This window comes from Onychomys torridus, chromosome 10, assembly GCF_903995425.1.
Source record: "Onychomys torridus chromosome 10, mOncTor1.1, whole genome shotgun sequence".
Lineage (NCBI taxonomy): Eukaryota > Metazoa > Chordata > Mammalia > Rodentia > Cricetidae > Onychomys > Onychomys torridus.
This window is the reverse complement of record NC_050452.1, coordinates 24208813-24236715: the sequence shown is the minus strand read 5'-3', so window position 1 is coordinate 24236715 and position 27903 is coordinate 24208813. Positions and strand designations below refer to the sequence as shown.

Below are 27903 nucleotides of genomic sequence, written 5' to 3'. Positions count from 1 at the left end.
AATTCTAATTAAGAACAGATACTTGGGGCTAGAAAGAGGGCTCAGCACTTAGGAGCACTTGTTGCTCTTGCAGAGGACCCAGGTTCAGTTCCCAGCACCCACATGGTGCCACACAACTATCCATAACTCCAGTTCCAAGGGATCTCTGATGTCCTCTTCTGACCTCCACAGACACCAGGCATGCACATGGTACACAGGCATACTTGCAGGCAAAACACTCATACACATCAAATAAGTATTGAAAAAATGTTTTTGAAGAATGGTTGTTTTGTCATTATACAAACATTTCCACCAAGGAACATTTTTCAAAAAGAAAGGCGATGCCATTGACTACATGAAGGAAATGTTTTGTTGAGTGGGACCTTAAAGAACTGAAGAAACGGTTTTGTTATTCATCATGTCCATCAGCTTTCCAAGAACACAGTCCTCTACTTTGCCTCAGTGTGGCTGCCCTGGGGAGTTGCTGTCCAATGCTCCCTCCCCCACTCCCCCAGTGACAGGCCCCTGTCTGCAGGAAATCTCAATGGCAGAAGCTGTGTGGCTGTCCCAGGAGTGGATCACAGGCATGGAAGTGTGGTGATTCCTCTGCAGGCTTTACAGCAGGCGGGGGAGAAAATGATCCACAAAGAGACAAGAATGAAACTCGGCTCAGCCCAATTTTACTGTAACCAGCACTGGACCAGACTTCTGGAGTCTGGCCCAGATCATTTTACTTTAGCCGTATTTAAGCACAGCACAATTTTGGAAAAAAGTACTGAGATAACCATTAACGTAGTCCCAAGTGCACAACTATTTAAGACTTGTTTACACTTGGATTCCTTACAAAGTACATCTGGCTTTTTTCACAAGAATGGGTACTGTAGACTCAGAGATAGTGCCCAAGATTTAGGGTCTAGGAAGCTTGACTGAGGGAAACATAGGCCTGTGATGTTGGGATTGGCCTGGCCCTCAGATGACGTAGCCGTCACTTAGGCTGCTGTAAGGCACAAGTGACCTCACTCATAAGAGTGGGTTTTATGGCCTAAAAGCAATGCTCAGGATTTAGTGAGATAAGTGAAAAGAAGAATTCTGGGAGATCTGGACAGGTCCTGTCTCATCAGACAGCAGAAGATGGCCAGGCTGTAAAACAACATCACCCCTAGCGCTCCAGGAGGAGCAGCTACACACCTCATTCCACTGAAGAAGAGGTGTGCAGTGTGTTTAACTCTCCCTTCTCCTCCAATGCTTCTCTGTGTGCACAAGGCCTTTTTGTTCTCTACACGGAAGCTCAGCAGGGACAAGGCAGGAAGATAAACCAAAGTGTGGGGGGGGGGAGGAGGGGTTTGCAAAGAATCTTCCTGGTGGAGCCCACTTCCAAATCTGCAGAGAAGCTCCTGTCCTGCTCAGAGAAAACAATAGTCTCGGAGTCCACTTTAATGATGGATAGTGAAAGCTCTGTTCCTCCCCAGACAGAACAGAAGTCTCCTGATTCTCACACTGCATTCCAGGCATCACAGTCAGACGTCTACAGCATGAACACCCACCTGGAGCCAGGACACGGCTGCCCCCTGTTACCTGTTAACTCTCAAAGAGCAGGCGCTGTGCGGCTCCATTGCTGGTGACAGACAACACAGAAACCAGAGCTTAGTCCCCTCCAACCATGAAGGAGCACAGAAAAGTAATTCTAGATTTCTCAGAAATTGGAGCTGTGTTACTTCAATCCTTCCCACACAACAAAAAGGAGAATGTGTTGAAGCATCTTCTGCATGAGAGAATACCAAGGACATCCTTTTACTAAGTGTCATACAGAAATGGATTGACTTGAAATAGTAATGCTTGAGAGGTGAATGGTAGGATTTCAAACCTATTCAGTTTATTCAGAAAGGAGGCAGGGGCTTGGGAGGTTAAAACACTTGGTGCTCTTGCAGAGGACCCAGTTTCCACTCCCGACACCCACATGAGGATTCAAAGCTGCCTGTAAATCTAGCTCCGGGGGATCTGATGCCATCTCTGACCTCCAGGGACACCAGGCATGCACATGGTGCACATATATGCATTCAGGCAAAACATTTGTGCACATAAAATAAAATAAATCTTAAAAGAAAGAGGCATATTTTACAGGTTCCCCCCAGAATGAATAAGGAATAAGGCATTGAAATTGCAGCCACTTGGAGGCCTACTCTGACTCAAAAAATAAATAAGAGATTTTTTATCCCAGCTCCTTCAGTAACTTCTCCAGAATGTCCTCAATATGCCAAGAGATGATCAGAGCTGAGGTATTTTACATATATAATTTTACAATTTTGTGCAAAATGTCTGAGGTGGGTAGAAAATGGAGCTCTGGCTCACCCAAGCCTCCATCAATATAGTTGAGTCTCCATCTGAAAGGGAAATTCAGAACAATATTTACCCAAGGTTGTCAGTGTAGCAAAGGAAAAGAGGGAAACAAGCAGTGATATGTGTATGAAAAAGTCATGTGACTTTCAAAGTAGCACCAATCAAAATCCACAGGAAATTCGCTCCATTAATCATCCATTCAGCGATGGATGATGGGTGGTAATCCACGAGACCTGAACAAGAAAGGAAGATATAAATGAAAGAGTGACCTCAATAATAGGCCGAGACTGGAACTGTGGACTATGTGGGCTAAGGAAGTCCCAGGGAGCTCTGTAAGAAGTGGGTGACTTACACAGAGGAAAGAAACAGCCGGGCTTCTGCATTCTCGAATGAAGTGGGGCTCAAGCTGCCTATGGAGAAGTATGCGCATCTTTAGAATTTGCTCACAAGACATAAAACATGGGGAGGACTCCAAAATGTCCCTGTCACTCTGCATTTTGTTAATGAATTGTAGGATTAAATCTTAAATTTTAAGAGGTTGCAGAGATGGCTCAGCATGCATTGCTCTGGTAGAGGACCCAGGTTCCATCCCCAGCACCCATGTGGTGGCTCATGGACATCTATAACTCCAGTTCCAGAAGGACTGATACCTGCATGCACCAGGTACATGTACATACATGCAGGCTCTCACACATGCACAGAAAACAGAATAAATCCTTCTTAAAATTGGATTTTAAGTTAATAGAAGGTACAAAGTGACGAAAAGAGATTTTTAGATGAACTGTGTATTAAAGAATATTGGAGCCCATGGAGAGGGCTTAATCAGGATGGCAGGGAATTCAGAAGAACTGGGCATGGGTAATGCTTTGTGGTGTTAGCATGAAGACACTCCTTAGAGAAAAATAGTAAGTGGAGAAGAAAATTTCAAGCTCCCAGGAGAATTCTTACAGAGAATGAATATTTTTTCTCATTCTAAAATCAGATGAAAATGATTCAACAAATTAAAGGACTGTAAATTCTAGAAAAATTAATGATGAGGGGCCTGAGAGATGGTTCATCAGTTAACAGCGCTGGCTGCTCTTCCAGAGGACCAAGCTCAGTGCCCAGCACCGAATGTGGTGGCTCACGACCATCTTTAAGTCCAGCTCCAGTACATCTGACACCTTCTTTTGACCTCTGTTGGCACCTGCACACATATGGCATGTATATATATACAGAGAGAGAGAGAGAGAGAGAGAGAGAGAGAGAGAGAGAGAGAGAGAGGTGGGGCACAAATAGAAAATAATAAATTTCTTCAAACTTAAAGATTAATATATAAATAAATAAGAATTGGTTTTAAGGAGTTATTTTTTGATCCTAAATGGAATGCTATAAAGTTGTACAAATGCATATTACTCATAAGCTTATAAGAAATGATTTTATAAGAGAAGAATGTAGTAACTGAGGGCTCCTTGGACAACAGGCCATACCATAGGCCAAATCCTTTCTGTGAAATGCTCAAGATGGAACATCAACAGGTCATGTCAGACCTGCAGAATTTTGAGAATGAGAATCTGCAGAGCCGGCTCCTGATGGATCAGAGTCAGATGAATAAGAAGTTGGACTTGCTGAGGCAAGAGAAGAAACACTACTGGAGGATTGGGTCCTGCTGAAGTACCACTTGGGTGACTTGAAAGTGATCAGTAAGGACCAAGAAGAGACCAGTGGCCTCCAGAACCAGCAACAGCAAGAGCAGTAACAAATGGAGGAGAGACTTCAGAGCTTGCTGAAGCAGAAGGAGCTGGTCACACAGCAAAAACACTTGGCAATAAAGCTGCAACATCATTTGACTGTCTCCCAGATGAGGTCAGGAAAAACTCCAACATGAGCTGGAACAGTCCACAGCTCAGGATGAGAGCCTTCTGCCAACAGAGCTGATGCAGCAGGAGCACTAAGTGTCATAAGCAACACCCTTTATGAGAACTGAGAAGGCTGAAGGAATCCATAGTCAACCAGAACACCTGACATTTTCCACTCTATGATCAAGACCTCCTCAAAACAAGACATGTACAACTAGTTGTAAAATCACCAGTGAGGCAAATATCATCCATAATCTGATCCATGTGTCTGTTGACTCACTAGTTATGGAATAAAGAAACCATTAAGAAGATGCTTGAGATTCAAAAAATAAACACCAAGAATTATGCAGAAAAAGCTGATATCTACCAGCAAGTGGTCCCAGTGAGGACCACAACAACATGGAGGGAGAATATGTTTCTGTTCATAGTTACTCTGAAAGTTTATTGCTACAAACTTTTGTTAGCTGACTGAGTCCTCAGCCCTTCATATGTGGAGGGAGATATGTCAACAGAGACTGTGTTGATGTCATGCTGCTATCCAGATAGAACACACAGAGGAAGCATCATATTCTCACTCCAGTCCAGTGCTGGAGCTACTCAATTTCATGCACTTGTGATGGTGAAGTGAATGGTTCTGAGAAATGACTTAGGAAGGATGTCACCATGAACTTTTATGTCTTTTGGTAGCTGATGCTCCCCATGTTCTTTTTTGGTCTTGAATCTGCACACAGACACATTTTGGGTGACAGAATTATATAATGGCAAACACGGCATAAGATCAACTTTGGCAAGGGCTTAACCTAAAAGCCCCAAAGTGGCATGGCTACACTTGTCTTGAAGAGGTTATTTCAATTCAGGGTTGTCTTCCAACTTGTGTCCAAAGCCAGCCACAGAGTGTAGGACATTGCTGTAACTCTGCATGATGAGAATGCTTCTTTCTTAGTGTAAATAGTTTTGGTTTGCTTTGGGGTTTGCATGAATTTAGGTTTTGTTTTGCTGTTTTGTTATTTTTTGGTTCTTTTGTTCTTCCTTTGATTTTATATTTTGCTAAGGCTATACACTGGATATACTAAGTACCCTTTTAAGGCCCTATACAGTCAAATTTATGTAATTTCACAAATAAAAAAGTAATTTTAAACTCTTACAAAAAGAGAAGAATGGCTCCTGATACTTTTAAATATTTTTTATAATCTTTTAAAGCTTGGTGATGAAACAAAGAAACTCATTCAGCAAACACAGTCTCTAGAATGTACTTTGGAAAAACAGATGGCTAAAAATGAGGAATTGATGACAGAGCTAACTGGGTAAGATTTTAATTTGTTTTTGTTTTGTTTTTTGAGACAGCGTTTCTCTGTGTAGCTTTGCACCTTTCCTGGATCTCACTCTGTAAACCAGGCTGGCCTCGAACTCACAGAGATCTGCCTGGCTCTGCCTCCCAAGTGCTGGGATTAAAGACGTGCGCCACCACCGCCCGGCTCAAGATTTTAATATTTTAAATCATTAGTTGCATCGCAATTTTTATTATTTCATATTTTTGAGGATTTCATATATGAGTGCCATATTTACTTTATTTCCCCTCCCTCTGACTCCTCTCACGGCCCCCAACTTCCTCTCAAATTCCTCTTTTTCTTTAATTTCTATTGTTACACTTATGTGAGTGTAAACGTGTAAATACAGTCTACTGGGTCCACTTCAGATTGCTCCTATGCACGGATTTTAGGGATGACCAGTTGGTGCTGTATAACTTTACTGTCATTTATTTTATGTGCATGAGTGTTGTGCCTGCATGTATGTCTGTGCACCACATGCATGCCTGGTGCCCACCAGAAGAGGGTGTTGGATCCACTGGAACTGGAGTTGCAGGTAGTTGTGAGCTGTTATGTGGATGCTGGGAAGCAAACTCAGGTCCTCTGTGAGAGCAGGGAGAGCATTTCTCCAGCTCCTGTTACTTCTGTGTCGGGTTCTTTGGATGCTTATCTACAAGCCACTTGTAGATTCTTTGTCTGTCAAGGCTGTTCCCCGGGAGCAACAACTATAAAAGATCAAGGTTGTGGGGGATCGTTCCTAGTGGATCTGTGATAAATTTGCAGTGAAGGCCAGTTTGGAGAGCTTTGACACTGGAGTGACCCTTCCAATGTGACTTCGTAAGAATAGCAATGGTTTTATCTTGAAGAAACACAGTGCAGTCAAATACACACACCGAGAGAGAAAGGATGGGGAGATACAGCAGGTAAATGGAAGCTGAAAACAATTAGGAGTACCTAAGTGCACATGTGATTGAGTGGTACTTAAGACAAAACTTGAAAAGATGGTGAGTTAACGTGGAATATTCTTCCAAGAATGCATTGCACTTGTAAATAGACATGTAATGTCCAGACTCAGGATTTTAAATAAACCTAAAGCCCGCAGTGCTAAAATCAAAGGACAGATCAAAATGGGCCTACCAGACTCCTACAGAGGGTTCCAACTAACAACCACAGAATACACTTTCTAGAAGCCCATGTCACATTCCTAAAGATAAATAACATTTAAAGCCAAAAAAGGAAAATCTTAATAAATACAAAAAAATCAAAAGAACTTGTTGATTCTTTTGGGATCATAATGGAATGAAACTTAAAATTAATAGGAAGAAAAATGGCAGGTCCTTGACAAATATATGGGTGCCAAACAGAGCACTACTGAATGATTAACGGTAAGCACTCTACCACTGTGCTTAAGCTCCCATGCTCCCTGAGTGCTCTCGGCATGCACTGCCTCGTCTTCCTGTGTACCTGAGTAGACAACTACCAAGGCGTATTTGCATCTTTCAGTGACACTGATATATAAGTATGTTTTCCTGCTTCACCCCCCGCTACTAATCTCCGAGTTACAGCTAACCTTTAATAATGTGTCAGTACTGCATGCTAAATGGATAATAATAATTATAAAACATCTGCATGTGGATCTAATACTTGTTCCTCATGTAACATATATGTCATAAAAATTTTTTCATATTATTTATTAAGTCTATAATTTACCCATGAGCCATAGACTATCTAACAAAAGTCCCAACAGCAGACATGGGAAGCCCGATTTTGAGTTGTTGGTCAGAGTTTCCAAGAGACTCCGAAACCAGTATAGGCTATTGATGTTGCCCTTGGATATTTGCCAGAGGTTGGAAGTAAGTTCCCATTGTGGAAAACACAGAGCACTCAGACACAGGGTCCAGGGACTCCTGAGCTGGAACTGACCTGAATGCCTCCTCCCTAACCTTTCTGGTATCAGAAGGTGCTATGCAAGATTTCAAGGGGGGAAACAACACTCATCCTACCTAACTATGATGCTGATGAACAACAACCAGCATTGCACAGCAGCCGTATGGTGCAATAGTGGCGTGCATACTCAAGAAGTAACCAAGAGTTCTCTTAAGGCCCACTCAATGAAAGGGGAACCACCCGGCTCAGAGACCTAGGCAGTGACTCAGGGCTGGCGAAGTCACAGGTCTTGGAGGAACACCTACAACCACTACTTTACTAAACCCATGTAATTTCTAACTGCATTCTAAAGATTTCTTCTTACATCCACAAATAAGTGTAGCTCTCGCACCTCTTCAAAGAAATATTTCTTTGCAATAAACAGAAAAAAACTACCAAAAAAAAAATCACAACTGGTCAGAATGCAAAGAGCAAGAGGTTGTGTGGAGCCCAGTTCCAGCTGATACATCTCAGCACAGCTCCCTCCTAAGACTCGAGGATGAGAGCAGAAGGGCGGAAAGACTGCAAGAAACAAAGAAGATGAAGTTTGCTGTGAGATTGTGTCCCCTAGAAATGTCAGGAAGCTGCAACCATGAAATCTCAACACAAACTGAACAAGAATGATACCAACAGACACGCTAACGTGAAGGGGGAAATCTCATGGGGCCTCAACTCCAGACAAAGAACTGCAGGTAACTAAGAAACAATGAGAGAGGAAGAAACGGTCTCCCCCAGGGATGAGCCCTCCACCTGGTTTTCCAGTACCAAGTGGTCAGCCCTGAAATTGTATACATACAAGTAACATTATATGGATTGACAGGTTGTATTTATACATTTATGTAGTTAGAGTTTTCCTGCCTGGCCCAGTCAAGACAAATATCTCTTACCCGCCAGTCCCATAGTCGCTCAGACCCAACCAAGAAAGCACACAGAAACTTACATTGTTTATAAACAGTATGGCCATGGCAGACTTCTTGTTATCTACTTCTTCTATCTTAAATTAACCCATTTCTGTTAGTCTATACTTTGCCACATGGCTTGTGGCTTACCAGTGTCTTTACATGTTGCTTTCCATGGCGGCGGCTGGCGGTGTCTCCCTCCAGTCTTCTACTTCCCAGAATTCTCTACTCTCTTGTCCCACCTATACTTCCTGCCTAGCCACTGGCCAATCAGAACTTTATTTACACAGAGCGATATCCACAGCACTTCCCCTTTTCTTTTTTTTTTTTAAGGAAGGTTTTAACTTTTACATAGTACAATTACATATAACAAAACAATTATCAAGCAAGAATTACAGTTACAATATTAAAGAAGATATCCTATCTATCTTATATTTGTGAGTCTAAGGTTTTATATCTAACTTATCTTTTATCATAATTGAGGAAATTATAACTATCTAGTCTTCAACCACATCAAAGACCTCAGAAGGATATAATATTACCTGAGAACCAGGAGAAGGATGCAAGCATTTTTTGGGAGTCTTGCAAGAGTAGACAGAGACACCTGGCAGCCTGGACAGTCACCTAATGTTCCTTTGTAAAGTTGGGGCATTTGTCTTCAGCCCACAGAGCTAGAGTCTCTCGATCACTTCTCTCAGTGTCCTGAAGAATGTCTGGCAGTTTCCTCTGCGAAGCAGGAACCTGAAGGACCATTTTGTCAAGCAAAGTTTAGTGGTCACCTTTCTATGGGTCCTGCATGTCCAGTCGATCAAGAAGTCCAGGCAAGAACAGTTTCTTGCCCAAATGGCTATTTTTGCAAAGGTGAAGATAAGATATGAAGTGTCTTCAATGCCCATCCTCCTCTCTGAAGTAAATTGGTGCTGCTAGGAGCAGACATGTCTCACTGTCCAGAAAGTCTAAATTTTAAAAGTATTTTAAATGCCATATTCTGTAGGTCTTTGAAGTATTTGAAGATTACCTATCTGTCTGAAATATCTCTATGTACACCTAGAAGACTTAACTAACATGGCTACGAGTATGATTATCATAGATGACTAATTATTAATCTATTTTTAATTATCCATTACAATTTAAATGAGCTATACAAACATAATACCTTAAACATGAGTAGAAATATGCACACAGTATAACAAAATTAACTTTAAGTTTGTACCAATAGACTAAAGTCTATACCAATGTAAAACATTTTAAACAAGTTGTTGCTCTTTAGAAGTAAGTTCCTTAAACTACCCTTTTATCATATTATATCTATATCATATCCCCTTTTCTTCTTTAGAAAGAGATCATGTTTATAATCAATCTACTTTAAAGAAAAATATTGTTTTTTCTCTGTCCCACACCAGAGGGCTCTTCTGATTTGGGACACAAGAATCTCTTAACTTTTTCTTTTAGCAGTATGTCTGGGTTTAGAGAAGGAGTGAGCCAATTCCATCTCCAAAGCCAGCTTGATAATTTTGGGAATGTGGGCATAGTTTCTCTTACTACTTCCTGCTGGAGGGAGGCGCTGTATCTTATGGGGACACAAAATTTTAGGATTATGGAGTAGTCCATTAGGGTGAACCTCTGAACCAGTTGCCTTGAAACCATTCTGGATGTTGGATCATCTGGGCCATTGTGTCATTGGAGACCTTTCAGGTGGTCTTGGCTGATCAAACCTGATGTATCTTAATCTGGAACAAATCCACAGCCTCTGGCTTTCTGTGGAAACAAAAGCAGAGACTCTTTTCCAAAGCAACATATCCTTATATCCAAATTTTGAAGTCAAGTTATCTTTAAAATTTACATATTTGTTTAACTCAACAGCTTTTAAGATCAAATCTTTTTCTGTAGTTAAAAATCCCAAAGACAACACAAACCAGATTCTCTGTGTAATATCCATCTTTGTAAGACTGAAACACCCCTGTGGCTACTGGCTCCACCCACCTCAGCTTCCCAACATGGCGGTGGTACAGTTTACCGCCAGCTCTGGGTCTGGAGCCATGTGTACCACCAACTATTAGAAGCAGTTCTATCAAAGCAGCGCATAGCCCAGAAACTTTTTTTTTTTTTAATTAGCAAAGGCTAAATCCACCATGCAGCAAAGTAAAGTGTGGCTTGTAGACTACTCATTCCCTCCACACTGCTGGTCAGATGCACAAGCCAGGAACCTGCCATAGTAGCTCAAATCGGCAGGCTGCCGCTAACTTGAGAGAGACAACTAGGAAGCCGTTTTTAGCTCCGTTTTAGAATCTTTTAGGTGGAAACTCTTGCCAACACATTGGGCGCCATTTGTTGTTAGAGTTTTCCTGCCTGGCCCAGTCAGGACAAATCTCTCTTACCCACCAGTCCCATAGTCGCTCAGACCCAACCAAGAAAGCACACAGAAACTTACATTGTTTAGAAATTGTATGGCCATGGCAGGCTTCTTGTTATCTACTTCTTCTATCTTAAATTAACCCATTTCTGTTAGTCTATACTTTGCCACATGGCTTGTGGCTTACCAGTGTCTTTACATGTTGCTTTCCATGGCGGCGGCTGGCGGTGTCTCCCTCCAGTCTTCTACTTCCCAGAATTCTCTACTCTCTTGTCCCGCCTATACTTCCTGCCTGGCCACTGGCCAAACAGAACTTTATTTACACAGAGTGATATCCACAGCACATTTAGAACTAAATATGTGTAACAACAATTAAAGAAACAGAAGCCATGAAGTTGAGAGAAAAAGAGGGGTGCATGGTAAGGGTTGGAGGGAGGAAAGGAGAAAAATTATGTAATTCTATTTTAATTTCAAAAAATAAAATAATTAAGATTGTAATTCCAGGCTGGAGAGATGGCTCAGGGGTTAAGAACACTGGCTGCTCTTGCAGAGGACTTGGGTTAAGTCCCAGAACCCACATGGTGGCTCACAACTGTCTGTAACTCTGGTCCTGGAGATTTGACGCCCTCTTTTGGCCTCCATGAACATGAGGCATGCATGTGGTGCACATACATACATGCATACATACATACATGTAAACAAAACATTCACACACAAAAAAATGTATGTAAAGATTATAATTTCATTAGAATACTTTCAATTCATTTTAGGTTGAGACAAATGAGACATTCATAACTTACAGCTTTGTTCCTTTGATGATACTACATAATTATCTACTTAAATTATTAAATATTGATGCTGAAGACATTCATATGCCAATTCTGTACATTCTCACAGATTAAGAAGCTCTTTGAGGAGACAAAAAAGAAGTTAAATAAACATGAAGACTGAGAGCTTAGTGGTCCTGGAGATTTAAAAACCAACTAGCCAATTTGATATGCACATTCAATTACTACGCTAAGGCATGAGGTAATTTCAATAATCTGTAGGTTTCAATATCCCTTGCTTTGGATAAATACAACTATATATTGGCCAGTAAAACAAAGAGTCAGAAAAACATTGACTTGCAATCGATGAAAATGTATGTTTTCTATTAAAGGTGAATTGTGCTGATTCTCTGCAGCGAGCTCCTCGACCAGCGAGGAAGAACGACCACCATTCGAGGATTCTTCTCAGATCACACTTTATTGGAGCGCCTCTTGATTGAGGGAGAGCGGGAGGTGAGGGGCCCCAAGAACCAAAAGGCAGCTGCTTATATAGGGAACCAAGCGAACGGGTCAGTCTGTGATTGGATCCCGCCAGAATGCAAGCACAGGGAGCCACGGGATAGGCTGAGGACATAAGACCAAATTACCATATACGCACATGCGCAAGCCTGGAGGCACACAGCCCAGCAAGCACAGCCAAATATGGAGTTGTTTACAGCAAAGCTGTCAGGAAGTCGGCGCCATCTTAGAATGGCGGCTCCCTACAATTCTCTTTTAAATCTTTGTCTTATTTAGACTTATTTCTTTTATTTTATGTGTATGAGTGCTTTACCTGCATGTGTGTACATACCATGCATGACTAGTGCCCTCAGAAGCCAGAAAAGGACATTGGATGCCCCGGAACTAGAGTTACAGATGGTCGTGAGCCACCGTGTGGATACTTGGTACCGAACTCAGGTCCCCTGGAGAGCAGCAAGGGCTCTTGACTACTGGGCCATCCCTCAGCTCCTCTTAATGCTGGTGGATGATGTAACAACAAACAGTCCACCATTACGATGTCAAAGTCATAAGCACCTGCCGGTTCTATTAGCTAGCAGCACTATCGGGCTGCAGTGGACAGGCTGTGAAAGCCAGTCAGTTGAACTTAGTAACACTGTGTATATTCCCACATACACAAATATCATCTCAATTTCTTAGTATTTTCATCATCCAAATATGTCCTAAGCCTTGCTCTTTCATGCTGAGACTTAAGGAACCCTGTACACGTCATGGCTGTCAGGTTCTGAACAGTTGGTGTGGAGAGACTCACACAGTCTGCGCTCTGTCTGCCTCTGTGTCTGGCTCCTTTTCTTGGGCGTACTTTCATTGTTCAGCCTGTTCAAACACCTTGTAAGTTCTTCATTTCCTCTCATTGCCGATTGGTGTCCTGTTACATGGGTAAGCAAATGTTTTATTTACGCTCACCCATCGATGGACCTCTGGGTGGTCCACTTTGAACTTTGATTGCTGACTGTGCTCTGACAGTGCAGGCCCGGGTCCTGCATGAAATGGCTTCATTTCTCTTGGCTGGCTGAGTCATGTGATAGCTGCATACTTGCCCTTCTGAGGAGCCAGCAGGGTGTGCCTTCTCCGGTGGCCGTTTTCTGTCCACAAGTCCTGAAGGCACACCACAACTTCTCCACTTTGTTGCCAACACTCACTCCATCTTTTTATTTTTGTTTGTTTTGAGACAGGGTCTCACTATGTAGCCCTGGCTGACCTCAAACTTACAGAAACCCACCTGCCCTGCGCCTGCCCCTGCCCCTGCCCGCCCCTGCCCCTGCCCACCCCTGGCCCTGGCCCTGGCCCTGCCCGCTCTTGCCCCTGCTCCCGCGGGGCTGGGATTAAAGGTGTGGGCCACCACACTGGCTTTTTTCATCTTTTTAACTAAACCACGTTTCCATGAAGTGGTGGGTAGCTCACGGGAGTTTCCCTCTGCGTTCCCCTGATGTGTGGAGCACTGATGTGTGGAGCACTGATGTGTGGAGCACAGGTGTCACTGGGGGCCTATTGGCCATTAGCTACCTCTTTAGAGAAGGTCGATCTAGATTGTTTCTCCAGTTTTCAATTGGATTCACTTCTCACTGGTTTTTTAGTCTTTTGTAGATCTTGGACATGAGTTCTTTATCAGGCACACTAATGTTCCAATATTTTCTTCTTCTAACCAGCTTGCCCTTGCACTCCATAACAGTGTCTCTGAAGTACTCTAGCACATTATGTCTATGCTTTGAGGCCCTAACACCAAGTTTTGCCTGATCCAGTCATGATGACGTATGCCCATGTTCTTTCCTTAGAATTTGTGTGTCTCAAACTTTCAAACTTTAATGTCACGTTTTGAGTGAATTTTATTGGTGGTGTTCAGTAGTCACCCACACTTGTTTTTTTCACATGTGGATACCAAGGTGTCCCAGGATTATTTCTTACTGAAAAAAAAAAAAATTTGTTCTTGCTCTGAAGAATGATTTTGCAGCATTTTGTTGAGTTTCAACTGATCATAAACACGGGAGTTTGCTTTGGGTCCTGTAAGCCAGCACCAAATCAAATCGATTTCTCAGGTGAGAACTCCTCTCCAGCAGCGTGGCTTGCTGCCAGCTGTCTTCCGTGACAGCTGTGGTAGGGGTGTTAACTTCATTCTGGTGTAGACTTTCTCCTTCTTAAAGGAACAGACTCTCTCCTCCCCGCTCTCGTCACTTTCCCTGCGGGGAAGACAGCAAAGGAAAAATTAGGGCCGCATTTGCCATGAGGGAATAACAGTATAAATGAGAAAGAGCCCCAAGACCCGGCAACAGGATGCCCACAGAAAGCAGTTGGTAGTATGGCAGCTGTAAGCCCTCAGCAGGCTTCTGGGTGCCAACCAAGTGACTGTAGTATCACATCTGGAAGGCTCTTAGAGGGCGTTGGCATCAGCCAGGAACAGTCTCTTGCAGAGCAAGCCTGCAGGTCAGGGACAGAGCAGCAGCGGCGCATGCGCATCCAGAAGGCTTCAGTCCGAGCTCTGTGCAGGGAGCAGAAGTTCGGCCAGTCCTCCTCTTCCTCTACCGAGCTCTCAAGCTTCTGTTCTTGCAGCCCCAGGACATCAGAAATTACGGGCCCTGAGTGGCACGCAAATAAGGTTAGAAATGGGGCCAATCAGGGAAGAGCTCTCAAAAAGCTATCAGCAGCTCCAGTTGCTGTGGTGTTTCCCATTACTTTTCTAACCTGATCCCACCTGGGCTCTGTCAAAAGCCTGGGCTGCTGGGCGGTGGTGGTGGTGTGCGCCTTTAATCCCAGCACTTGGGAGGCAGAGCCAGGCGGATCTCTGAGTTCGAGGCCAGCCTGGTCTCCAAAGCGAGTTCCAGGAAAGGCGCAAAGCTACACAGAGAAACCCTGTCTCCAAAACAAAACAAAACAAAACAAAACAAAACAACAACAAAAAGCCTGGGCCTTCATGCAGCTGAGGAGGGGTTTGTAGCAGAATGGTTAGAAGTTCTTACTAATAAAATCAAACCTTAGGCCAGGTATTGGGGTGAATGCTGGAAGATCAGAGAAGCAGAACAAACCACAGTTTCCTCACCTCGCCAGTTCCTCAGCTGGTCTTGTTTCCTCAGACTGCAAGCTTCTGAGTCCTCATCCAGAATGGATCTCAGCTGAACTGTGTTCGAAAGCCTGAATGCTTAACTAGCTAAATGCTTAACTAAATGCCTCTCTTTTCTGGTCTTCACGCCTTATATATCTTTTTACTTTCTGTTGTCACTCCCTGGGATTAAAGGCTGGATTTCTAGGATTAAAGGCGTGTGTCACCATGCCTGGCTGTTTCTAATGTGGCCTTGAACTCAGAGATCCAGCTAGCTCTGCCTCCCAAGTGCTGGGATTAAAGGCATGCACCACCACCACCCAACTTCTGCTATGGGTTGCTCTGACCCATTTTCTAGCCACCATTTCTGGCTCTGTTCTAGTGGCTGTCTGTTCTCTGACCCCAGATAAATTTATTAGGGTGAACAATATTGTGGGGAACAAATATCACCACAGGGGTTAGCTCCCCTGCATGCAACTGAGGAGGGGTTAGCTCCCCTGCATGCAGCTGAGGAGGGGTTAGCTCCCCTGCATGCAGCTGAGGAGGGGTTAGCTCCCCTGCATGCAGCTGAGGAGGGGTTAGCTCCCCTGCATGCAGCTGAGGAGGGGTTAGCTCCCCTGCATGCAGCTGAGGAGGGGTTAGCTCCCCTGCATGCAGCTGAGGAGGGGTTAGCTCCCCTGCATGCAGCTGAGGAGGGGTTAGCTCCCCTGCATGCAGCTGAGGAGGGGTTAGCTCCCCTGCAGTCCCCTTGCTCTCTGGGAGTCTCGTGTGGGATGGGAAGCTCTTAATCCAGCGGGGTTAATGTGGCCGCTTATGCCTTGCTGGTTCCATAACACAGTAAGCTCAGGCCTTCAGAGATAGCTGGTTTTTTCTTTCTCCTCCCCTGAAACAGTCACCTAGCACTTCCCTCTTTGCTCTCATTTCCTCAGATCATGGCCACAGAATCTGTTGAGCCAGTTCACTGCTGACAGCATTTAAGTTTCATCACTTCATTTTAGTTCACATCAGTGTTTTGGCCAACTAAGAAAAGGGACATGACGTCAGCTTGTCTCATTGGAAATTAAACCAATGGTCATCTTACTGTTGGCAGTGAGAGTCTTTTTTTTTTTTTTTCTTTCTTTCTGGAGCTGAGGACCGAACCCAGGGCCTTTTGATTGCTAGGCAAGCACTCTACCACTGAGCTAAATCCCCAACCCCTAGGAGTCTCTTTTGATGTGGTGTTGAGTGAGTTTTCTGGGAAGATAGGATATGATGATAGACCCAAATCAAAAACAAAAAAACACCAAATCCAAAACTGGGCATGGCAGAGCACACCTTTAGTCCCATCACTTATGAAGCAGAAGCAGATGGTGATGGTTATGATAAACAGGCGCTGGGTGTAGCGCTGGTTACTGGCAGAAAAGTTACAGGCCACGGCCACAATCACGACTACCAGAGTTACAAAGAGCTTTATTAGAAAGAAGTAGGGGATAGGAGGGAGGAGAGCCAGGCCTGGAGAGAAAGAAAGACGGCGGGAGCAGAACGGGAACAGAGAGAGAGCACAGACAGAGGGTGCATGTCCGCATCCGGCTTTTTAAGGTGGGTATGTAGTCGCCAGTGCCCACTGATGATGTAAGATGCAAGACCCCGAGCTGCGCATGTACAGGATCCTAACAGGTGGATCTCTTGTGAGTTTGAGGCCAGCCTGGTCTACAGAGTAAGTTCCTGGATAGACATGGCTATATAACAGAAAGATCCTATCTCAAAAACCAAAAAAGAAAAGAAAAAGAAATGAGTTCACCCAAGCCTAATGGGTGTGTTGTGAACCTGGGTGACTCAAAAGGCCCGTCTCAACATGAACTCAGGAAGGCTGCACCCCAGGAGTTCTCCTCACAGCAGCTCTGCTGGATAGTACCCTCTCCCCAGCAATTACTTCTTTTACAACTATGGGAAAGACTTGCCCATCAAGTAACCTGAGCAGATTTCCTGAGCCTATGGGTTTCCCTAGCTTCCTGGGCCCCAGGAACCTCTTTCTCCCTCCAGCAAGGGGGGCCCCAGCTTGGAAGAAGTAGACACAACACCTGATATCTGACTTTGTGCTGGAACCAAAGTTGATCCTCTTCACAGACAAACTTCATTCTCAGACACCGTGGTTCCTTGTATTCACCCCCTGCACCTTAACCACTAGAGGTGCACAGCCCCCACCCCAAGATCCACAGGGCAATAGCTCAGCCCATTAGAAGAAATCCATGTGCAGAGCACAGCCCCTAAACATCCAGGGAACACAGCAATGAAATCATGATCATAGCAGCAACTTACTAAGTATTGCTCCCCTAGAGAAGTCTATGCGCAAGCTCCATCCAACTTAGTCTTGATCCCAGCACTTGGGTGGTGGTGGAGTTTTTTTTTTTACTTGTTTGGGGGGCCAGCCACCCAGCTCCCAAATAAATCACACACAGAGGCTTATTCTTACTTATGAATGCCCGGCCTTAGCTTAGCTTGTTTCTAGCCAGCTTTTCTTACCTTAACTTATCCCATCTACCTGTAGCCCCTGGGCTTTTCCCATTCTCTAACTTCTGTAAATCTTACTCTTACTCTGTGGCTTGCTGTGTAGCTGGGTGGCTGGCCCCTGGAGTCCTCCTCCTCCTCTGGCTCCTAGATCTTAGATCTCTCCTCCCAGATTTCTCCTTCTATATTTATTCTCTGCCTGCCAGCCCTGCCTATCCTTTCCCCTGCCTTGCTATTGGCCAGTTCTTTATTAAACCATCAGATGTTCTAGACAGGCACAGTAACACAGCCTCACAGAGTTAAACAAATGCAACATAAACAAAAGTAACACACCTTGAAATAATATTCTACTACACTTGGGAAGCAAAGCAAATGGATCTCTGTGAGTTCGAGGCCAGGCCAGGAGATGGGTTCCATGGGAGAATGGAGCCTTGTTTTAAACCCACAACCACAGAACATCATTATAACTAAAGAGATCCTAATTCAGCCAGCTAAATTTGGTCACTATCGTTGTTGAATGTGTGTTGTATTTTGCAAAATGAATCAAAGTTTACAAGTCAATGCTCTTGAATCAGAACATTTTTGTTTTTAAAACAAACAAAAATCATGTTACTAGCCAGGTGGTAGTGGTACATGCATTTAATTCCAGCACTCAGGAGGCAGAGGCAGGCAGATTTCTGAGTTCAGGGACAACTAGGCTACAGAGAGAGTTCCAGGACAGCCAGGGATACACAGAAAAACCTTGTCTCAAAAAAAAACCAAAAAACAAAAACAAACAAACAAAAAAAAAACACCACACAAAAAGAAAGAAAGAAAAAGAAAAGAAGGAAGGAAAGAAAAGAAAGGAGAGAGAGAACTTACAGGCACTGAACGTGAACGTGGGAGGAAAGTGTCCGAGACTTCTGCTGGAGTGACTTATCATCATGTTATTAAGGAAAGAATCAACTAGGCACGGGAGAATGACAGCTGTGGGTGAGGTCACTTGTCAAGTGTCTGACAAGAGGATGTGTGTAAACAGCACGTTTTGTCATTACTGCTGGGTTTAACTTTGCTTATTTTCTGGATACTTGCATGGAGTACATTCTAGCAGTCTGCTATGGAGTATGGCTTTAGCTTATTACAGCCGCACTGACATCAGTTGCCAGTCAGCTTTATGCTAGACTAGTCTCGGTTCATATCCTTCACCGTGAAAACCATATTTTTTAGTCATAGTTGTACAAGTTGAAAGAAAATTGGGAAATACAAATATCTACACATGGTTGTAAAACTTCAGTTTATCGAGCAAGAGCTAACAGCAATAAAAACAGAACAAAAGAAGTGTGGACACCTACTCATGAACCACAAGGACTTAGAAGAAGTTCTTCACCTCAAAAGCTGGATGCGAGACAACGTGGTAGGTGGTATGAGAACAATGTAACCCAAACAGAGCCTGAGAAGAGCAGGCAATTGCAGGAAGCTTTTTTTTTTTTTTAAATTAATCTGCAACATGCTTGAATTTATTTCAGCACAGCAGTAATGAGGATTCTATCCCTTGCATTTCCTCCTCTTCCGATAGTGGTTACCTGTAGATTTCTGAATGGCATCCATCCTTCCTTAAAGTTTTCAGTATGTTTTAAAGTTTAAAGTACGTCACTGTGCTGGTTTGCTTTTCTATGGCTGTAAAAAACAAAAACAAAAAATAAATAAACAAAAAAACCCACTGACTAAGAAGAACTAGGGGAGGTGTACTGGCTGCTTTCATGTTAACTTGACATACGCTAAAGTAATCTAAGAGGGAGCCTCAAGAAAATGCCTTCAGCTAGGAGATGTGGTGCACACCTTTAATCCCAGCAGAGAGGGAGGCAGAGGCAGGAAGATTTCTGTGAGTTCTAGGCCAGCTTGGTCTACAGAGTGAGTTTCAAGTCAGTCAGAGCTACACAGAGAAACCCTGTCTCTGAAAACAAACAAACCAAAACAAAGAAAACTCCCTAAGATCTGGCTTTCTTAGTTAGTGATTGGTGGAGAGGACTCACCCCATTATGGGTAGTGACGTCCCTGGACTGATGGTCCTGAGTTCTATAAGAGCCATGAGGAGCAGCCTGTAAGCAGCACCCCTCCATGGCCTCTGTAAGCAAGCCTGTAAGCAGCACCCCTCCATGGCCTCTGTATCAGCTCCTGCCTCCATGTTCCTGTCCTGTGTGAGTTCCTGCCCCGACTTCCTTACATGATGGACTTGGAATTGTAAACCAAATAGACCTTTCCTCCACAACTTGCTTTTGGTCATGGTGTTTATCACAGCAACAGGAACCCCAAGACAGGAGGAAAGAGTTTGTAATAGGCTCACATGTCCTGCTCACAGGCCGTCACGGAGAGAAGCCAAGGCGGGAACTGAGGAATCAGAAGTGGTAAGAAACTGCTTCCTGGCTGGACCTCCAGGGGCACTCAGCCTGCTTTCTTATACAACACAGGAACGCCTGCTGGGGGCAGCACCGCCCATAGTGGGCTGGGCTGGGTCCTCCCACATCAGTCACTAATCAAAGAAATGCCATATATCCTTGCCCACAGGCCAATCTGATGGAGGAAATTCGTCAAGGGAGGTTCCTTCTTCCCAGATATGTCTAGGTTAGTATCAAGTTGACCAAAAAAAAAAAAAAAAAATTGATCTTCCACAATATTTTAGATAATCATTTGCATTTTAAGACAATTGAGAGGAAAAGAAAAATTAAAGCATACTCTTAAATATTTCCTTCAGTTACAGATAGGTTTTTTAAATGCTTTTGAGTTGATTCTTTTGTTCTGTGACTTAGGAAACTACACTGGGGCTGACATGAGGGTGATGCAGAGCTGAGATAGCAAACACAGGACCTGTGTTTAACTCTAACACCATTCAAGGGAAAACAATATACTATTTTTAGGTTTTAAAGTTTTTAATCAGGTTTTTGTTTTTGTTTGTTTAGATTTGTTTGAGACAAGGGTTCATTCTATAGACCGGACTGACTTTAAATTCAGAGATCTACCTGCCTCTGCCCCCATGTGCCTGGCTTTATGTTTTAAATGTAATGCAGTTGACACTAGGAATATAAATTGTAAATCCCAGCATCTTATTTAACACACTTACAACTGCCTGTGACTCAATGATTCTTAACAAAAGGGAACAAGAACAAAGTGATTGATTGAAGGTTAATTATTTTGAAATTTTGTACTTTTTGCTTTAGACCCAAGCAAGAGATGAAAACAGCACTGAGGATTTGAGAGACACTAATGATGTAACGATAAGCCAGATGGAACTCAGAATTAAAAACTTGGAATCTCAGCTAGCCACGAGGGGAGCTCAGCAACGTCTCCATGAAGGAGGAAGGCTGAAATCCGAGCGAGCACCATTATGCAGAAGAGAGTGGCCTGACGCAGCCATTGAGAAAAGAGCTGAGTGAGCAAGCCAAGCAGAGTCCACGGAGTCCACGGAAATAGCGGAGCTCGGTTTACCTCTGCGGCAGGTTGACAGGTACCAGGGAACAGATCGCACAACAGACTCGGAGTTAGAAATGGATGTGCACTTGAACTGCCGTTCAGGGAGGCTCTTGTTTCTTCCATTTCAGTTTGGATTTCTGTGGCCGTTTGCCCCTCCCCAATGCTCTCATGTATCACGTAGCTAACCTGATTCGTGAGTCTTTTAGATTAGTATTTGAAAGCTTTCTATATAAAGCATTTATATGCTTATTAAACTACTCTTTGCCATTTTAATAGAAATCTTAACATGTGTTAACTAACTGGGGAGTATTACAACTTGAACGGCGGTGGACTTGCCCTGGCATATTCTGACATGGGGCAGGATTGGGATTTTTTTTTTTTTTTTTTTTGATTTTCGAGACAGGGTTTCTTTGTGCAGCTTTGCGCCTTTCCTAGAAGGCACTTGGTAGCCCAGGCTGACCTCGAACTCACAGAGATCCACCTGCCTCTGCCTCCCAAGTGCTGGGATTAAAGGCGTGCGCCACCACCGCCCAGCTCTGGATTGGGATCTTTGGTATCACCTATGGAAGGGTCCCTGTTGGCAAACTGTCATTGACAGGTTTTCGAGACTGTATAAAGACATGCTTATGACACAGGAAAGAAACAAATGAAGGAAAGAATAATTCAGAAAATCATCAGAATAACTGCATGGTCAGTGTGAAGGGTGTGAACCTCAGAAAGAACACCCCCACACCCCATACCCCCACACCACACCCCACACCCCCGCATGGCTTGGTAATGTCACAACAATGGACTTCAGCCACACTCACTCCCGCTGATCACCAAATCCAGTTGTTTCCTCCTCCCCAGAGTTGCTCTCTGTCATCCCTCAATCGTCCCTCTCCCTCAGTGTCAAAAAGGTCTTTAGCCCAGGTTTCAGGTGAATCGTGCAGCTAGTAAAAGCAGAACCTTGAAATGGCCGGGGGTGGGGGTGGGGGGGTGGGTGGGTGGGGGGGGTGAGGGGGGGGTGAGGGGGGGGGGTGGTGCACGCCTGTAATCCCAGCACTCTGGAGGCCAGCCTGGTCTACAGAGCAAGATCCAGGACAGACTCCAAAGCTACACAGAGAAACCCTGTTTCAAAAAACAAAAAACAAACAAATGGAAAAAAAAATATTGAAATGACTTTAAGAAAGGGTTTTTTAAGTCCTAAGCCAATTTACAAAACACAAGTTACTTCTAGATTGGTTTTCAGTTTTATTTTTAAACATAGTTTTATTTTTAATTAAATACACTTAGATCAAAATAATTATTAATAAATGTATGTAAAGCATGATATTTTTTGCAGTTAAACGGATTATTATACCCATCATCCACATAATTTTACTCTTTAAAGTATGCATATTAGGGATGGAGAGATGGTTCAGTGGTTAAGAGCATTTACTAAAAAAAAAAAAAGGGAAAAGAAAAAGAAAAAAAAGAGCATTTACTGCTCTTCCAGAGGACCCAGGTTCAAGTCCCAGCATCTACAGGGCAGCTCCTGACCATAGCTACAGTCCCAAGGGATCCAATGCCCTCTTCTGGCATCCCAGGGCACTATATGCACATAGTACATGGACATACACACAGACAAAACACCCATACACATAAAAATTAAAGGCATAAAAATCCCTAATACAAACATTTTCATGGTATCATTAAGATTGGGGGGGCAGTTTCAAGACAGAGTTTCTCTGTGTAGCCCTGGCTGTCCTAGAACTCTATCTGTAGACCAGGCTAGCCTTGAATTCACAGAGATCTGCCTGTCTCTGCCTCCCAAGTGCTGGGATTAAAGGCATGTGCCACCACCTCCTGGCTAAGATTTTTTAAATTTAATTATGTGTGCATGTGTGGGTATGTGCACATGAGTTCAGGTATTCAAAGAGGCCAGAGGAGTCAGCTCCCCCTGGGCTGGAGTTACAATTGGTTGTGAACACTTGCTGTGAGTGGTGAGAATTGAACTCGGGCCCAGTGGAAGAGCAGTATGTGATCTTACCTCTGGGGCCATCTCTCCAGCCCCATCTTCAAGACTGTTGTCAGCGGATCCCTTTCTTCCAGAAGTCGGTGTCACCTTCCTGTTAAATCGCCTCTCTTGCTTTGTTAGAGCACCAGTTAGTTCAAAATCCTGCTAGAAAATGTTTATTTAAAATAATTTTAAATCTATAATGTGTGCAGTGGCATTTTCCACCTTTAAGGCACTGTCTGAATGGAGATTGTTTAATTGTATGACTCCTTTTAGGAAACAGTCACTTGGGAAGGAGATACGTTCTGCACTCTGCAGTCTTCCTGCGACCAGAGAGAGGCTGGAGGTGGCCAGTTCACAACCTCTGTGGCTTAACAGTAGGAGAGAACTTGGCCAAGTATTCTGAGGGGAAGCCTGGCCTGAGTGCCCTTGTAATGAGCAGCCTCAGGACAGTGTGGTTATGGAGTTTGTGACCCCTGGGAAGAGACTGTAGACTCAGTCCAATTAGAGTTAAAAGATTTATTGATTAGCTGCTGGCAGGATGACAGCCTTGGAGCTGAATCTTGGGCATGTCATGAAGGAGGGGCCTGGGGAAAGGTTTTTTTAAGGGCAAAACCACAAGAAGACCTACAAGTAAGCAAAAGTTGGTCTGTTCTGCCAAGTTTAAGTGGTTAAGGTGAAAATCATCTTTGGGTATCTGTGTAAGAAAGTTACAGAAACCAAAAAAGCAGTTAGTCATGTCATAACAAGTAGATGGTCATGGCAGGACATTTTGGGTGGGGGTCACTACGTCAAGGTTGCTGGGGACGAATCTTCTAGGGACTGGAATCAGAGATGATTGGCTGGTGGGTACCAAGATGGATGCCTAGTACAGAGTGCATTTTCATTAGCCATCACATTCCTACTGACTCTAGATCATATGGATCAAATCACTGATACATATTTATGTAGAACTAAAGGTTGATATCTTAATTATGTTGAATATATAATAATATAATATATTAAATATAATATAAATGTGTGTGTAGCAGGAATCTTAGAAGTTCTTGCTTAACTGGTTAAGACTAAAAGCTTAACCAGGCTAGTTCCTGGTTTTCATGCCTTTTATACCTTTCTGCTTCCTGTCATCACTTTCTGGGATTAAAGGCTCTTGTTACCATGCCTGGCTGTTTCCAGTGTGGCCTTAGACTCACAGAGATCCAGGCAGATCTGTCTCTGAAATGCTAGGATTAAAGGCATATGCCTCTACTGCCTAACCTCTATGTTTAATATTGTAGCTGTTCTGTTCTCTGACCCCAGATAAGTTTATTAGGGTGCACAATATTTTGGGGAACACAATACACCACAGTCTGTGTCTGTGTGTAAGTAGACAGTTTATGGTACAAGGCCCAATACAAAACAAATTCTTTGTGTGTGTGTGTGTGTGTGTGTGTGTGTGTGTGTGCACGCGCGTGCTTTCTTTGTTGTTGTTTTAGTTTGCTTTTTATTGTGTTTTTGGTGTTTTTTTTTTTTTCTTTTTCGAGAGAACATGAAATTGGGTGGACTGGGAGGAGGGGAAGATCTGAAAGCAACTGGGAAAGGGGAAAGAATATGATCAAATATATTTTATGAAAAAATTTAAAATACAGCATTTGCTGCTCTTTCAGAGGATCCTAGCACCCATATCAGGTGGTTTATAACCGTCTGTAAGTCCAGCTCCCAAGGATCTATCACCCGCTTCTGGTCTCCACAGGCATCTTCATGCATGTGTGTGTACACATGAAGACAGACATGCATACACATAAATGAAAAATGAAATAATTTTAAAAATAATTATGTTAACTTTATTCATAAATGAAAACCAAGTGGTATAACTTACAGTGAAACTTGGCCCAAGGAAATGAATATTACTGCCTCTAATTAACGGTGCAGTGCATGATGCTTTAGGTTAGCCTCTATGTAACTTTAGTTGGCTGTGAGTCATAACACTTTGAGTCTCCTGCAGCGTGAAAGGTTGACACCCCAATCAGAAGTGAATGATTCACAACCCAACATATAATCACAGTTTTAATTTAAGTGAAAATGATATAAATGTATTATATGAAGTAAAAAAAAAATACGTAACATTAAAGAAAACTAAATTCTTTTTACATTCTTTAAATACAATTATATCATCAGTTGCTAGATTATGCTACTGCAACTTTATATTTTTGTAATCATTGCTGTACACATTCATTGTTGATGTAGTGGAATTTGGATAGCTGAGTTAGCATGTTTGTATTTTATCTATAATTGTACAAACAACTAAGGTACAATATGACATAATCATACATCCACACAACTTTGACATTTTGACAATGTCCACCTTTGTATTAACTTCTTCATACCTCCTCCTTTTCCCCTTCTGCATCCGTAGTAGTCTGTTAATTTACTGTCCTACACACACACACACACACACAGACACACACACTCAACACACCTAAATTTCACCTTCCTTCTCTGTGTGGGAGCTTCTAAATTATACACGATCTGGTTGGGTGATTCTTGCTGCTCTTCCCTAAGCTCTTCAGGGCCTATCCAGAACAGCATTGCCTCCCCCTCTACACTGAAGCCTCCTTCCCACTGGTCCGATCTAACATGTCTGTTCCATTTTGAGATGCTTTTTGTGTAGCATGGATCACAGGGATCTCATCTTAGTCTTGTATATCTCCACTTTTCCCAGCACACCTGCTCCTCTTTCCAATTGTGTTTCAGGCACTTTTGTTGAACCTCAAACAGCTGTATTGCTGTGGGCTAACATCTGGTTTCCATCCCACTGGTCTACATGTGTTTCTGAGCCAGTACCATGCTGGTTCGGTTTTTTTGTTATTTACCATGGCTCTGCACTGGTAAGAAAATGAGGTGTCTCACCATCATTTGGATGATATTTTCCTAAGATGGGAGTGACATCCAGGCTCTTTAAATACAAGCTTCAGCAAACAGTATCAGCTACTCAAAACTTCATGTCACTCTAGCTCCAGGAAATTCTCTGGTCTCTGCAGGCAATGGACCATTCGTGCGAACACACACACACACACACACACACACACACACACACACACACACACAGAAAAAGGGAGGAAGGTAGAAAAGAAGGAATGTTATAAACAGCACATGCCTGTAATCCAGGCTCTCGGCTCAGAAGGTGGAGGCAGGAGGGTCTCAAGTCTTTCCAGGCAAGCCTAGGCTAAAAAGATCCTGTCTCTAAATAAAGTCTTGCATAAATCTATCATACAAGAGAGGGGCCGTTACGGGAAGAGGAGAAGAGAAGGGGGTGGATAGAGGAGGAAGTGGTGGTAAGAGAAAAATTAAAAAGTATGTCTGCCTACATGCTTTGGTCACAGGATGTGGAGAATCAAGTTGATACTGACCAGGGAGCTTCCTATCTGCTGGCCAGGGTTATCCAAAGACCCTGTCTCCAAAAAAAAGAGACTGTCCTGGCTGTCCTGGAACTGGCTCTGTAGCCCAGGCTGGCCTTAAACTCAGAGATCCCGCCTCTGCCTCCCAAGTGCTGGGCTTAAAGGAATGAGCCACCACTGCCCAGCCTTCAAAATAATTTTTTGGGAAGATACATTCAACAAAAAAAATGTATCTCTAGCCAAGTCTCAATATTTGACAATTGAATACCACTCCTTGTAATTTGTGGGCACTGGAATATATCTGGGACAAGCACATGGTGACAGCTTTCTGGAAAATTAACAGGAGAAATTTCTTTCCTTTGGTGAAAGCAATGTGGGCACGTCCATGTGGCCACACTTCCCTTACTCTATCTATTCTGCTGTCTTTCCGATAAGCCTGGGCAATAGGCTGGAGCTTCCTCCCTGCTCTGCCATCTGCCCAGCTTTCACTGGTCTTTTGAAGTACACATCTCTTAAGTGCTTCTCAGAGCTTCGAATGATCCTGAGTGACCTGTAGTGGCTGTACACCCTCATCCACTCACACCCAAGAAAGACTGCTTTTCTCATCTTCTTCTAGCACTTCTGTCTTAAGTTACTCAACATCTTAAAGCAGATGCAATAAACACATTTGCTCTCTTCTCCAGGAGGGAATGATGCTTAAGACAGAAAGTAGGGAGTAGGGTATCTCAGAGCCAGTGCGGTGGCACTGGCCTTTAGTCCCAGTACTAGGGAGGAGAGGCAGGAGGACTTGTTAGTTCAAGGCCAGCCAGGTCTCTATAATTGAATTGTCTCAAAAATTAAAAATTACATGTCCCCTCAGGCTAGTACACAACCCTGTAGGTTACTGTCACCTAATGTCAGTGTGCTGGGTCCCATTCCCCAAGTCATAGTTGAAATCAACTCATAGCGGAAGCCCACCTATTTAGTATTTGGCTTCCGTTTAGTAGACATACCCAGAACCTACAAACTGTCTTCTTAAGGCCCCAAAGAAAAAGCATCCAGAATTAAAGCCTTTTAGGGGTTTTAAGGGTTTGGGGTTTTTGCCCCCACTGTAGAAATCTGTTCATTAAAAAAGCAGGGGCTGCCAGGCAGCGGTGGACACACCTTTAATCCCAGCACTCTAAAGGCAGAGGCAGGTGGATCTGATATACAGAGCTAGTTCCAGGACAGCCAAGGCTACACAAAGAAACCCAGTCTTGAAAAACCAAAAGATAGATAGATAGATAGATAGATAGATAGATAGATAGATAGATAGATAGATAGATAAACATCAAGAGCTATTGGGTAAGGCGACTTTCATTTGGACAGAAACCAAGCTTGGTCAAGCGCACAAGGATGTCCATGAAGTGTAGCCCTTTACCTCGAGTTCCTGCTAACCCTGAAGCTATATATATATATATATATATATATATATATATATAGAGAGAGAGAGAGAGAGAGAGAGAGAGAGAGATATAGGTATAGATATACAGAGCTAGTTCCAGGACACCCTCCTAGGCTCTCACTCATGCTCTCCCTAAAAGGAGACAGGGTTGCAGAGATGGCTTATCATGTCAGCTAAGGACTATTGCAGAGAG

At 43.4% G+C, this 27903-nt stretch overlaps 1 protein-coding gene across 1 annotated transcript in view; it reads left to right on the top strand.

Annotated features, from left to right (window-relative positions):
- The window catches only part of LOC118592293 (coiled-coil domain-containing protein 144A-like), a 139681-nt gene extending 118786 nt beyond the window's left edge, over nucleotides 1-20895 (top strand). The window contains 3 exon segments of the mRNA XM_036201110.1: nucleotides 18698-18723; nucleotides 18725-18878; nucleotides 20680-20895. Coding sequence (XP_036057003.1) covers nucleotides 18698-18723; nucleotides 18725-18878; nucleotides 20680-20895 — 396 coding nt within the window.
- The last annotated feature ends 7008 nt before the right edge of the window (nucleotides 20896-27903 follow it).